The 14,938-nt window shown below is 39.7% G+C and overlaps 2 protein-coding genes across 3 annotated transcripts; one reads left to right on the forward strand and one right to left on the reverse strand.

The window, feature by feature from the left end:
* Positions 1–303: 303 nt before the first annotated feature.
* On the reverse strand, positions 304–5,509 carry LOC103981497 (CBL-interacting protein kinase 19). Of its 2 annotated transcripts, XR_671427.3 has the most exons (3): positions 3,757–5,453; positions 740–865; positions 304–644 (listed from the first exon to the last, which is right to left on the reverse strand). XR_671427.3 is itself a non-coding variant. In XM_009398244.2 (2 exons), the coding sequence occupies exon 1, from the start codon at positions 5,233–5,235 to the stop codon at positions 3,769–3,771; it is 1,467 nt and encodes a 488-aa protein (XP_009396519.1). In that variant the 5' UTR covers positions 5,236–5,509; the 3' UTR covers positions 304–865; positions 3,757–3,768. The 2 variants fall into 2 exon arrangements, 1 of the variants encoding a protein (XP_009396519.1); XM_009398244.2 differs by having other exon boundaries at positions 304–865; positions 3,757–5,509.
* A 2,253-nt stretch (positions 5,510–7,762) lies between these two features.
* LOC135609026 (nucleobase-ascorbate transporter 2-like) lies at positions 7,763–12,763 on the forward strand. Its single transcript, XM_065102116.1, has 14 exons — positions 7,763–8,201; positions 8,321–8,418; positions 8,916–9,092; positions 9,246–9,346; positions 9,668–9,743; positions 10,653–10,712; positions 10,837–11,021; positions 11,104–11,200; positions 11,297–11,383; positions 11,501–11,559; positions 11,636–11,727; positions 11,813–11,890; positions 11,991–12,151; positions 12,440–12,763. The coding sequence occupies exons 1-14, from the start codon at positions 8,105–8,107 to the stop codon at positions 12,650–12,652; spliced, it is 1,581 nt and encodes a 526-aa protein (XP_064958188.1). The 5' UTR covers positions 7,763–8,104; the 3' UTR covers positions 12,653–12,763.
* The last annotated feature ends 2,175 nt before the right edge of the window (positions 12,764–14,938 follow it).

Below are 14,938 nucleotides of genomic sequence, written 5' to 3' on the forward strand. Positions count from 1 at the left end.
AGAGAGAGAGAGAGACCGAGGTGCTCGAGGCAATCACGGGTGGTGATGGAGACAGTCAGGGAAAAAAAAGAAATCTAGTTCGAAACCGTTGATCAGATCTATTGATGGTGTTGGCTAATCTGTAGATCGGACCGATGGATTATCTGAACAGATGTAGAATTCCATAAAAAAATATTTGAATAGGTCCATGTCAATTCCCATTAAAAAAAAATTCTGCATAATAGGAACTGTAATCAAGCGGTTCAAGAAAAAAATTCTTTGCCATGCAAAAGCCACAACCATGGTTTCTGTAGTCCAGTAAAATAAGATCCAAAATACAACAAACATTATCATAAATCAAACAGATGTTAAGGTGGAGTAATAAACATACACAGACGTACGACAGTGGTCCTTGCAATCAACCACTGACTGATTTATTCTGGACCTCTATATATATATTTACACAGCCACCTTAATCCGACGGGAGATATACATGAACATCATAGCTAGATGGGGAGATAGGACTACCAACTTCCAGACAGATGGACTAATCAAAGAATATATTTATATACCGTAAATTTACGGTCAGAATGATGATAAACCTTGCTGTCATCCAATCCTTCATGGCATACTGCCCCGTCCAAGGTGAGCCAGACAGACAAACACTACAAAAATCATGAACCACATCATCAAAATAATGCTCCTTTAAAGCTTGGTTGTTGATCATGGAGGTAGAAGTAGAGGCCAGGATGGTCATCACCAGATCAAAGCATAGTTGTGGTGGACACCTACTATGGTCTGGTCCACCAAGTAAGTCACGAACATCCAAAAGAACTTCCACCACTCGAGTGTCAATCAAGAAACCAATGCTTTAAGATCAAAGAACCTGCACATATACGAAACAAAATTAATAATAATAGATGGACATAAAAAGTATGTATAAAGAAAAGGGAGAGGAAGAAGAAAATAGATAGCAATCAATCAATATGGCAAAGATAACAAAGTCAAAAGTAAATAATCATTTGGATCACGATTCTCTCTTGTTCCATTTTGACGACGAGGCTCCAAAGAATTACAAAGGAAAAAAGCAGAGAAAATAGACTAAAAATTCTATCTATAAAGGTCCTCTTCTTCCACACAAAAACAAAAGAAAACTTGAACCGGAGGAGACACGAAAATGCCATCGTACTCAAATTTGGAGGATAACATTTTTCCCTTGAACATGATAAATTCCTGAAAGAATACAATTATCAAAGCATAGTAATCTAGTTTCTCCATGCAATGTCCATGTATTTATGGACCAAACAGAGGTTCTTAGATTGAAAGAAATGACTACTAAATGTTGAATACTTAATATCCACTTTGTAGACATCATCTGCTACCTCTTTAGCCTTCGTTGCTCCCGGAAATAAAATCTGACAGCCATCTGACATACTCACCACTGGAGAATACACTAGAGACAATGATTGTAAATTGATTAAAGGACAAAAAGTCTAGCCTCAAGCACCTGTGTGAGCATGATCTTGACATGGCACCTACAATTCCAGCCATTGACCAGCACCCTCTTTTGTCATGGCAAGGCAAATGGGGCCAACTAATGTTTGTGCCTGACCTTTCAATGAGGTCTTGAGTCATCATAATTTCACCAACACTTCTAGGTCCCATATCTTTTATCTAGAAAGATGTATATGATCCTCCTAACAAGAATTCACCACCTACATCTCCTCAACTTTCCTATTATTTCTATACACCGGACCAATAACTTCAGCTGGTTTTCTAATTCATGCAGCTATATCATTAATTAAACAAGTAAATTTTTTTCTAGAAGAACAACAATTGTAACATTATTGTGATCATGGTCTGTAGTACCGGACCGTACCGCCCGGTACGGGCGGTATGTACCGGTCCGACAGGCTTCCGGTACGCGGACCATCTGTTACCATTCCGACACTGTAGCAACACTGTAGCACTGATACAGTGCTCGGCACGCCTAAATATACCGAGCAGTACACCTAGGTGTACCGCTCGGTATACCGTACCGTACCGGTACCGAGCCCAGGTCGAAACTTCGGTACGGTACGGTATTGTGGACCTTGATTGTGATACAAAAAAATATGCTAGTGTATCTTCAAGGACCAACATTTTAATATGATATCACAGTGGGACTGTTCCTAAGAGTCGTTGAAGATTAGAAAATGAAATTAGTGAAGAGTAGATCTAATCCTGATAATCATCAACAAAAGAGATAATCAAGAAATGGATGATGATTCACAGATTGAAAGATGGATTCACCTTCATAAGAACAAACTGAATGTATGAATGATTGAATTTACAAGTATCTCTGTTACCAAAAGATCTAATGAAAAAGATTATTATTAAATGAGATAATTTAATGAATCGTTTCTTCAAATCTGAATATTTAAAAGAATTAATTCATAAATGGTTTTAGAGATATGACAAGTGATACAGAGATTTAAAAGAAGTTTAGCTATTAAACAATACTACATGAAAACATTACCCATGGATCAGTATCATGTACATACGACCTATGGTCTTGTGACATAAGACATCAAAAAGACTGGCACCTGTTAAATTAAGAATTATTAATGAACAAAAATTGAATGTTTGTCTGCTCTATTATATATATTTTTTATGAATTATTGAAGTCCATTTTTTATGCCAAAAAAGAACAAATATATTATGACTTAAGTGGGTACAACAAGTGCCCACTTCATCCAAATACAAAATGTTAGATATTGGAACAAGCCATTCCACGTGCCAAATCCTATCAAGTTTAGATGTATGTGTATAGTTTGTTGGCCAGTGGACAGCACAGTTGTCCTCCATATATATATATATACATATATACATATATATATACATATATACATATATATATACATATATACATATATATATACATATATATATATATGATTCTACAATCCAATACATCCTTAACTACAGTCAGGAGGATTGACCAAGGCAGTTGCACTATCTTCTCCAGAACATCAATTACAAAAGCAATATCAAATTCCACCTGAATTTTTTGCATGGCTAATTGGAGACCTTATCTAATAGTCTTAAACTTGCAATAGAGTACAGGTCTGTTCAAAGTCTCCCATCCTTCCGAATTATTTTCCCATACTAACACAATGGATGTTCATTTACAATCCACAATCAAGAGATTATAGGACAGAGACCAAACTAAGGTGTGTTGAAGAATTTTCAAATGTGGAACTTGGTTATTTTATCACTAGCTGTACTGCTGAAAGATACTCATAGATCTTATTGGGAATTACCGAATGACTGAAATCTCAAATTAGAAATTCCAAACTGGAGTGATTCATCTTATTGATTTATAGCCTAACTACAAAATTGAAGAAAGTCACAAGAAAATGAGGAGTCCCTATTTGCAAGATTATCTTGCTAAGGTCAACTTGGAGAATTGTAATGCCTTCCAAGAGGATGGGCCATTATCTCAAACATCATCGAGTATAGTGGGAAAAAAATGATTCCAGTCAAAACAGCATGGTTGAAACTTCCTCACAAACTCTAATGCAGAATTGTCAATGTTGAGTTCAATAAGCTTACAGAGCTTCAACCCCAAAATCTGAAGTTTCCGATGCTTGATACTAACACATGATAAACACTTGAATTTCCCTAATTTGTAATTTGAAACTGTTGAGCAAGAAGTAATGAATACTCAATGGCAACAGCATAAATAATTTGAACCAAATCATGGAAGATGTCTGAAATGGGAGAAGAATAAATTACCTTTTGTTTACATTATGACATGTTGGAAGTGGTTCTGACAACGGGAGGTGACTCGTAGACGAGGTGTTGCAACCCAGGCTTGAGCTCCTTGTTGCAGAACTCTTCGTACTCCTGTCCATCTCCAGCCTTCTTCTTCACCTCAACCACCACCATGGATGGCGTTAGCTCATATATCTCCACACCAATCGTCAGTGGGCCCTTCTCCCCCTCTCTCGTCCCTTCCAAGCTGATCCTGCAATCCTTCCGCCTGACCTTGAAGCTCACAACCTTTGCAATCTCCTCCAATTTCGATATGATCTGTGACACGGGCTCCTTGGACAGGAACCTGGTCATCTCCTCTGTTTCTTCGAACAACCCTGAGAGGTCGAATCCCCTGGAGAAAGATATGATATCGAACGCGGTAAGGCTCGGCGGCCTTGGCAATGGATGGTGGTGCTGCTCGTCCGAGAATGTAGGCGGGCAGGAAGCGACGGAGCAGTCCGATTCCGACCCCGATTCGTATGTCTCATCTTGCTTAGGTTCGTTATTCTGCAGTTGGTCATCTTCGGGATCATCTTCGGGATCATTTTCGGGATCATCTATGCTATGTAACTGGTTGTCTTCGATGTAGAATCGGACGTGTCGGAACCCTTTCCTGAACCAGGGATTCTCCATGATCTCCGGAATGGTGATTCGGGTTTGGGGATTGACATCGAGGAGGCGGTGGAGGAGGTGGACGAGATCCTGCGAGAACCATCGCGGGCACCGGAAGACGCCTTTGTAGATCTTGCGGTACATGGCCACGATGCTGCGGTCGTGGAAGGGAAGGTAACCTGCCATAAGCACGAAGAGGATGACGCCACAGGACCAGACGTCGATCTTGGCGCCATCGTAGCCCCTCCGGGAGAGCACCTCGGGCGCGACATAGGCGGGCGTGCCGCAGAAGGTGTGGAAAAGCCCGTCGCCGCGCATCTGTTCGGCAACGGCGGAGAGGCCGAAGTCCGATACCTTGAGATCGCCGTGATCGTCGACGAGGAGATTCTCCGGCTTGAGATCCCGGTGGAAGACGCCGCGTGCGTGGCAGAAGGCGACGGCGGAGATCAGCTGTTGGAAGTAGCGGCGGGCGGTGTCCTCCAGGAGGCGGCCCTTGGATACGCGGGAGAAGAGCTCGCCGCCGCGGACGTACTCCATGACGAAGTAGATCTTGGTCTTGGTGGCCATGACCTCGAAGAGCTGGACGATATAGGGGTGGCGGACGCGGCGGAGGATGGCGATCTCGCGTTTGATGTGCGCAACGAGGCCGCTCTTGAGAATACTCTCCTTGTCGAGGGCCTTAATGGCGACGAGCTCGTCGGTGCGCACGTCGCGGGCGACGTAGACCTTGGCGAAGGTCCCGGCGCCGAGGAGCTTGCCCACCTCGAAGCGACCAAGGAGGAGGCCGCCGTCTTTCTTTCTCCTTTTGTCGTGCTCGCTCGGCATCATCGTGACCGCCTCCTCCATCAGGGATCGGATCCCAACCCTTCTTCTTCTTCCTTTCCCTTCCCCTCGTCAAGCCAGAGCCAGAGCCAGAGCCAGAGCCAATTCTATTTCTCTCTCTCTGAAGGCGCCTATCGATTGCCCTTTTTTCCCGTCGCAACGGGATCTGTGGGAAGGAGAAGCGGCTTCAAGATATCGAATGGTAGTATATAAAGGGCAGGGGCGGAAGCGTCGGTGGCGGAGCGATAGCTTCTCCTAGACGAAGAAAACGTGACGGTAAAGCGACGGAAGGAGGAGTACCTAGTCGGGACCTCCGTTTAAGATAACGGGCATCGCAACGTCTGTTGTCTTTTGCGTTTGCCTTTCGCTCCCAACCCCTCATCGACTCGTTCCGAAATAAAAGGAAAACAAATCATTTATTTTCACCGATCGCTCAATTCGCATTCTTGTATTGGATAATGGTGGTGGCGCGCACGTTTGTCGACGAGGGTGTCAACATGGGTAAGTGGAAAGGAAGGCATCAGCGGCCATATAGTTGCTTTGAGATTCGTACGTAGTTCAATCTGACGGTCGAGTTCATACATTCAGTAGCACTTGCTCGACCGGGAACTCCGGCTTTGTAGGGACGCGTGGGAGTACGGCAGTGTTTATTGGTGAAGGACGGGTGAGGCGCGTCGCGATGGAACGGACAGCTGGAGGTGATTTGGTTATGGGTGTCTCCCAGTGAACAAGGAGCACGGGCATAATAAGTTGGCTGTTTTAACGGAGGGGCACCACCGTTTCTGTCCGTTCGTCGTAGCCGCTTCCTTAACCGGCCCTGTGGTTGGAGAAACGACAGGTCTCCCATGTAGGACCCAAATCTGCAAACACCGGAGTCCCCCAGATAGGCGTTCGGGTACCGACCAAGCACGTACACGAGTAAAAGAAAGTTCGAAAGCAAAGGAAAGCGTCTATTATAGCTGTCGTCAGCTGCCACGCGGCCGAAAATGACGGCTGAATAATGTTTTCTAGGTTGAGGTACCCATTAACCGATACCCCCGTGCGCACACGCCTTACAATTGAAGGAAATTGAGAGCCCGCAGGAGATCCGTCGGTTGACAAAGTCAGGTACGGCCAAAAAAGGGACCTCGAAGTATGCGTGTTCTTTAGTATTCATCGCGCGTGGCGGTTTTGCTCGCCGCGGGCGGCGGGACGACCGGCACGGGGCGCCGGTCGTGCTCGCACGTGAATCACACGCTACAAAGCGTGAGGCAAAGTAGTACCTGCTTACTCGTAGAATTCAAATATATTTGAATAATAATTATGACATAAATGTAAAAAACTATGGACTAATACATATATATATATATATATATACTTAATTACCATCTCAAAGCCTCAAACTATATGCAGATACTAAAAATCACCTAAATAAAATGACAAATCCCACCGATCATATAGGACAGCAATCGAAGCCATACAAATAGAACGTACGTGTCGCATAAATATAGATTCTAACAGCCGGCCAAGGAAGACTTGCATTCGTCTTGACCTGGTCAAACAAATGCATTCACCTGCATCACTTGACGAACTATTTTGGCAGTTTCTCATTTTGCCACCACAAAAACAATACCTAATCGGACTTGTCGGTCTGACAGAAAAATATAGATATGTTCATTTGGTAAACATGCCAGTTTTTGTATCAGTAAACAATACCATTTCCAAACCCCGTTGAAGTCCGCGGTCAACGCATGGAACGATTCCATATAGGCCGTGGGCTTGGGCCTAAATAAGGCAAAATTGGGACAACAATTGGACTACCAATTTGGTCAAAATTTCTTCAGAGCTTTCAATCAGTCTCCGCCAGAGTAGATGAGCCAACAACACTGTTTCTTTTTGGTTTTTTTATGGCTCTCTTGCATGATAATGTAATAATTTTTTTTACGAGAAAATAATTCATTGGACCTGGAGGGATGAATTAATATTTTTTTTAAAAGAATTATATATTAAAATAATTCACTGAACCAGGAGATCTCCCACCGACAACAAATATCACATCACCAATCACGAAAATAATAGGAATGATAACGCATTAGGTAGCTATTAATTGTTTGATATTCGATTAACCGTAGATACTTAAATTTGAATCCCAGCTCAATTATTTTTGTATGCAAACTCGTTCTAAACCCAATAAAAAGATACATCGATCGATTTTATTGGAATGGACGGATTATAATGTTCGATAGATTTAAATCTATTTGTTTCTGAACTCATTCTAGACTAAATTAAAGGATTTGATAGATCATTATATTAGGAAAAAACCTTTATTTGCTGCATCACTAAGGGTAATGATTTTTCCCCAGTATTTAATTCACAAAGGAAATAACGAGTAAAACGGGACAATAGTTCGCATAAAAGCTGCGCAAACGCCTGTTCTTACAGCTTTGTGACAGGCCACTGGCAGGGGCATTTGGGTCATAAAATTACCAACGGGCCAATTCCCAGAAACAATAAGGACAATGAATAAAGAACAATGCAGAACAGGGGGGAGGTCACTTGGTGGGTGGCAAAGAAGTGGTTTTTTTGGCCCTCTGAATCATCCCCGCCTAGTTTTTTCTTTCTTTGTTGTGTTTGCGAGCGAGGCCATACGTTCTTTCTCGCGCAGTCACTCTCTCTCGTGTTCTTTTCTGTCTTCGTATCATCCTCCGTGTCTTTTTTTCTTTGACACCACAGTATCTCTCAGCTTTCACCAATGATTCTCCAGCCTTTTCTTTCGCTATTAGATTTCTCATCCGCGTAGCAGTCGGAAAAAAACCATCTTGGTACCGTTTGGAAGAAACGAGAAAGATCATATTTTTATCGGTTTTCAGGCCTTCTCTTTTCCTGTTTGTGCGTTTGGGGAGTTTGGTAGCTTATGGAGATGGCAGAAGTCAAGCCGGAGGAGATCACGCATCCGCCCATGGATCAGCTCCATGGTTTGGAGTACTGCATCGATTCCAATCCATCTTGGGGTGCGTTGAATCGCTTTCACCGTCCTTCTTGATTTTGCTTCTCTTTTCTTTTTCCGGTTTCAATGGTGTGTGTTAGTACCGAGTGCGTTCTGGTTTGTGCCTGACGATTTGGAGTATAGGAGAGGCTATTGCGTTGGGATTTCAGCATTACATATTGGCCTTGGGCACGGCGGTGATGATCCCGACCCTTCTGGTACACTTGATGGGTGGAACTGATGTAAGTCCCGAGTCTTTCCATCAAAACTCGATCTTGTCCAGTTTATCTCTAGCAAGTTCTTTCCTTTCTGTGTTTTGTTACATTTTGACAATTGATCAGTGTCTTTCCCGTTAATTTGTTGCAATTTGAGAAGAAAAATAGGCAAATCTTATAGAAATGGACATAGGAATTACCTGAAGATGACATATGAAGGAAAGAAGATATATTCTTATTGTTTACTAAGTGTTTTAGGTAACTTAGATTTAGTATCCATTGACTTCCTCATGCGAGCTCCAAAGCACTGATAGAAGTGATTGTTGAGTTAATATACTTTCACTTTCTACAATTGTGCTATACAAGATGAAATTGATTGTTCCAAGCCATGGATGATTACTTATTATGTGTCATATCGATCAGCACCCACTTAATTTCTGTTGGTGTCACTTGTTTTTATTATCTAACTGTTCAGATTGACAGGGCTACTAGTGGAGTTCTGATAGTGAGTTCCATTGTTGCAGGATGATAAGGTAAAGGTGGTCCAGACATTGTTGTTTGTGTCTGGAATAAATACATTGCTTCAAACCCTATTCGGAACTCGACTTCCAATTGTCATCGGTGGTTCATACGCATTTGTGGTTCCAATCATATCCATAATTCATGACTCATCGCTGGCGCAGATAACTGACGACCATGAAGTAAGCCAGCAAGTTATCTAGTCCCTCTGTAATAAGTTCTGCTCCATTAATTTTTGCTCAATACGGTGCCCTCTATTCTGATAGTCATAGAAGAAAATTTGGTTAATTTTCCTATGAATAGTTTGGACTGCTGCATTGTTTGCATGTGAGCAGAGGTTCCTCCAAACCATGAGAGCGATACAAGGAGCTTTAATTGTCTCTTCCAGCATTCAGATCATTCTGGGCTACAGCCAGTTGTGGGGGATCTGCTCCAGGTAGACCTAGTTTTCTACCACCATAAGATATATCTTTGTTTCCTGGCATGTTGTCTGGCAGAATAATTGAACAAATGTGGTCCATCAGATCAAGCAATAATCACTTATACCAGCCAACATGGTTTTCTCTTTGATGTAGAACATGATGACAGTTTACTTGCATGAAAGGATCCACCAAATGGATAGTTTTGGACTCTATTAACGTGGGGACAATTCTGGGCCAATGCTATGACATGTCTTCTTAAATAACATGCATTTTATTAGCTTGTTACAGATATTCATTGGGCCAACCATAAAATGATGGTTTTGTTCCTTATTCAGATTTTTCAGCCCTCTTGGAATGGTTCCAGTGGTTTCACTGGTAGGATTTGGATTATTCGACAGAGGATTCCCCGTGGTACTACCTCTATTACCTCTCCTTTTCTTTGATATCTGTAAGATTTGTTTGCATGAAGGTATAGTTAGCTTTTCAGTTTAGCATGTAAAGTTATTGTGCGTCGGTCTCATGGATGTTAAGAAGCGGTGCATCTTGATTCACATCTCGTACATTTTCTCTTCACGCATATGCATATGTTGATCTTGCATTATTGTAATCATCCTGCCTGTTATTAGATGGTCACCCTCCAATTTTCTGCATGGTGAACTTCTTACTTGCACAAGATTGTGTACAAAATGTAACTATTGTAACCTACTTTGTTTGCCTATTGCAGTATCACTTGTAAACTCTGTAACATGAATAAGCATCTTTCTTTAACTATTGAAACCTTTTCACAAAAGGTGGTAAATGGCATGGTGCATTATGTTTATGAACCCATAAATATTTTGGTAAAATGATCTACTATGTTTATGTTTTTCAACCAAATTTATCACCGGATTTGTACATTTCTAGAGAGATGGTGCATACCAGGAAAATTCGGACAAATTCATTAAGAAAACTTTGTTATCAGAACTTCCAATTAAAGTATGTAAACATAGTATTATCTACTTGATTTTAGATTCTTAAAACCAATATTGTTTGTTTGGTATGATATGTAATTACAAAAACTAAAATTGATGTATGCACATACTTTGATACCTCAGAACTGTTTGCTCAGTTGTTTTGAAATCTTGTCCATTGGTAAGTTAAGCGAAAAATATCTTTGGTAGGTGAAATTCTCTTGGCGACCTTCTTCCTACAAAATTTGTCCTCGTCTTTGTGACAAAAATTTATTGCTCTGAATATATAAAGAGAAGTTCTGAAATTTCTATAAGAGATGGGCATTACAACATTACATTCAATATTCAACCTAGCTCGTTTGTGCATCAGGTTGGAAGATGTGTGGAGATTGGCATTCCAATGCTTATCCTATTCATTGCATCCTCCCAGGTACTGGTTCATCTGACACAATTTAGTGATTCAGTTCTCCCAGACAGCTTGCAACTGATTTCAAGTTCTTCCTTACTGTCTCCTTGCAAATTCTCTTTCTAACCAAACGTGACAACTTGATTAGTATCTAAAGCATCTGCACATTAGACGGTGGCCCATATTGGAGAGGTTCTCTCTTCTGATAACCATTGTCATCATATGGATTTATGCCTACTTGCTTACGGTTGGTGGTGCATACAAACACCGGCCAGAACGCACCCAGGTCAACTGTCGCACTGACCGAGCCAATCTCATCTCCTCTGCTCCATGGTACTTACCCATCTTTTTATGTTTCTATCCTCCTTCAATAATGTCTAGCATCTATTTGTTGTCCTGACGCCAGAGCTTTCAGGATAAAGATTCCATACCCATTGCAATGGGGTGCACCAACTTTCAATGCTGGCCATTCTTTTGGGATGATGGCTGCTGTCCTTGTATCCTTGATCGAGGTAAGTGGTTAGAATGTTGAACTCTGCTGTTCTTGATGGTGCACTACTGCTTCTATATGTTGTTGTTAAGCTGATAGGTTTCTTGTTTTGCCACAGTCAACAGGCGCTTTCAAAGCTGCAGCCCGCCTAGCCAGTGCAACACCACCTCCAGCTCATGTTCTGAGCCGAGGCATTGGATGGCAGGTGATTTATCTACCTTACGGAATGAACTTGTGCCGGGTAAAATCTTTAATTAAATATAATTATGGAGAATGAACGGATGATGATTGATGTCTTCTTTTATGCTTCAAAAACTAACAGGGAATAGGAATTCTACTTGATGGGCTATTTGGCACTGCAAGTGGTTCGACTGTCTCTGTGTATGTTCACGATGATCTTTCTTTTCCGGTAATCATAGGCATATTTTCTATGAAGCTTAATAACTTGGAACAACAGGGAGAATGTGGGGCTTCTCGGATCAACGAGAGTTGGGAGTCGTAGGGTCACACAGATCTCAGCTTGTTTCATGATATTTTTTTCCATCATGGGTGAGCGATAAGCTGACATTCCCAATCAATTAAAATAGGTTTTCGCTTGATGTGGGATAATATTGAAGCTGCTCTTTTGACATAGGGAAATTTGGAGCTTTCTTTGCCTCCATTCCATTCACCATCTTTGCTGCTGTTTACTGTGTTCTGTTCGGGCTTGTGGGTACGTATGTCCTCCTCCCTTTGGTGTCATACAGAATTGGACTTCATGATTACTGATGAGACACTAAAATCTCTTCTCTCTTCTGCTCTTTCCGTTCAAGCTGCGGTGGGGCTGTCCTTGTTGCAGTTCACCAACATGAACTCCATGCGCAACCTCTTCATCGTTGGCGTCTCCATCTTCCTTGGCCTATCCGTTCCTCAATACTTCTTCCGCTACACTCTGAGTGCTCAGCATGGTCCAGCCCACACCAACGCAGGATGGGTTTGTGTCGCACACTTGGTTTATATCTGCCGGTCTTTAACTTAGATCGAGCATAAACAACTTAATAGTAACTTTTATCTGATTCTGTGGAGCATAATCCGTAATCATAAGTCTAAATACAAGCATTCAGAAATTGCAGAGCGGTCAATGCACTGTAGAAAAAGAAGAAGAACATCTCAAACAAATTAAGCTTGAAATATACTAAGGATTTTTCGAGAGGTTTTACATTTCTTGTTTTTATTAGCATTTTCCTGATCTGATTCATGTATCTTCATTATCCTATTGCAGTTCAATGACTACATAAACACAATCTTCTCCTCCCCGCCAACCGTGGCATTGATAGTTGCAGTTTTCCTAGACAACACACTCGACTTCGAGGACGCTGCCGCAGACCGAGGCATGCCATGGTGGACGAGGTTCCGAACCTTCAAGGGAGACAGCAGGAACGAGGAGTTCTATACTCTCCCATTCAACCTGAACCGCTTCTTTGCTCCATCATGAGGTGGTAGACATTGTTGAGTCGATACAAATGTAGATTTTAATCAAATCTAGTACTCATATCATGTATATTCTGAGTTTGATGGGCAATACAATAGATCAATCTTCTCTTTATGAAGCATGTCTATTATTTCCTTTCCTCCAGTTTTGTTCATGCTGCAATTAGGAAAGAATGATCTCAACTTCGCCATGAATCCGCCGGACCAAAGGTTTTGGTGGAACAACTCAGGTGGTTTTCCCTGGTTTCCTCGTTAACTGTTTTCCGGTCAAAATTGTAATCACAGGAGATTTTTCTCTCTTGAAGTTACCATTAATAACGTCTTGTTTTATTTGAATTATTACTTTTCTTATTTGCATAGTATTGTTAAGAAAATTATTAAAATTCATTTTCTTCATCATGTGAATAAGTTAGAAATTTAGCCAATCAATTAAGTTATTAGCTTATTTATTTTCTAATGAGTGACGTGGTTTTTAGAAAGTAATTATCTTGAATTTTATTTTTTATGTGTGAACCATAAAAATAAATATTAAAATTTTATCTTTGTGTGTGAAAGTAAAATAAAAATAAATTTAAAATAAAAATTAAATTATTGCTTATAATGATTGATGATAGAAATTTTGAGAAAAGGTAGGATCCTCTATTTTTTATTATTAGTGAGTTTTATTCATATTTTGACATTTTTAATATTATAATTATTATAATTTATATGATACATAATAATATTTTAATTTCAAAATTTTATGATTAATAAATAATTATTATTAAATTTGTTAATTTAATAATAGTTTTAATTCATGAAATTTTAGAATTTTTATAATTTAATTAGTTTTAAATTTAAAATCATTAATATGAATTAGTTAATTCATAAAAAAAAGAATGAACTTGAGGTCAATTATTTTTTTATGATATTTTAAAATAGTTTTAAAAATATTAAAATCTAATTTAATAAGAGTGGTCAAATTTAAGTCTGACCTAGGTTAAGTTGATTATGGATGAATTAGTCTATGTAATTAGGCGTGACTCAATCGCTACATATGGTCTAACCCATGTGGTTAGATATGATCCAGCCTATGTGGTCAAGTATGGTCCAGCCTATATAACCAATTACGGCTCAACTCATGTGGTCAAGGATAATAAAACACATATGATCAGGTATAACTCAACCTATGTGGCTAAGCATAACCTATCCCATGAGTCAAGTGTGGCTCAATTCAATAGTAAAGTCAAGCCCAACCCATGAGTAAGACTCATTTCAACCCGTGAAGTTAAGCCCGCTTTAACTATATGATTGGCGTTAGACACATTATCATCTCTCTGTTCAGTCTGTTGTACCTCAACTTAACCTGCTAACTGGAATAGACATGTGCGATGTAGGTGACCTGTCCAAGGCTTAAAGTGGGTTGGTTTGATCTTAGCTAACACTATACACTATACTTTTATTTTCTCTCCCTTTATTTATTTAAACTTATTAGTCGACTAATGAGATTGGGTTTGATCTATTCAAGCCAATTCAAGGTGATTTCAAATCAACTTGATTAGTTCAAGCTAAATTTAAATTAGACCAGGGTGATTCTATATCAGTTCTATAAGGATTTAAGATTTATTTCGTTAGGTCCTAATCGAATTGAGTTTTGTTCAAATCAATTAGACTACTCCAATTAGAGTTTTGATTGATTGAAAAATATTGAAAGATTGATGTCTCATGTCCTTATGATTTGATAAACTTAAAAATTTAATCTAAAGATATTATTTAAGAATAATTATTTATTTTTTGAGATTAAGTTAATGATATTAATATGATTGTTACCCTATAATATATGTGATTATGTTGATTAATCCGTATTGGAAGTATAATATATGAAAGAAGCTATGTGCCTATCACAATGCAGAGCCACTAATAGACATAATCTAGTAGGTCATAATCAATTATCATATTACTTCTTGGATGCATGAACGAATGAATAATCATGATTAACTATATATCCCTACTAAGAGCAGATAGAGTAATTTCATTCGGGGATTAATGGGTCATCAAACATGATAGTTAGACGGTTCCTCCATCCACTGTTTCAAGGAATATGTCCTCACTTGAACGGGTGAGTATTAAAGATTATCAAGATGTTACGAAGATGTGTTATATGTGATCGATACACACACAACATTGTTTATTGTATATTAATTATCGTGATTTTTCTTATACATGAGTTTCATATATTATCATTTTATATTAAATTATTAATATATATATATATATATTTCATGAGTATTAAAGATTATTTTTTAAAATT

Source organism: Musa acuminata, chromosome BXJ2-4 (genome assembly GCF_036884655.1).
Source record: "Musa acuminata AAA Group cultivar baxijiao chromosome BXJ2-4, Cavendish_Baxijiao_AAA, whole genome shotgun sequence".
NCBI lineage: Eukaryota > Viridiplantae > Streptophyta > Magnoliopsida > Zingiberales > Musaceae > Musa > Musa acuminata.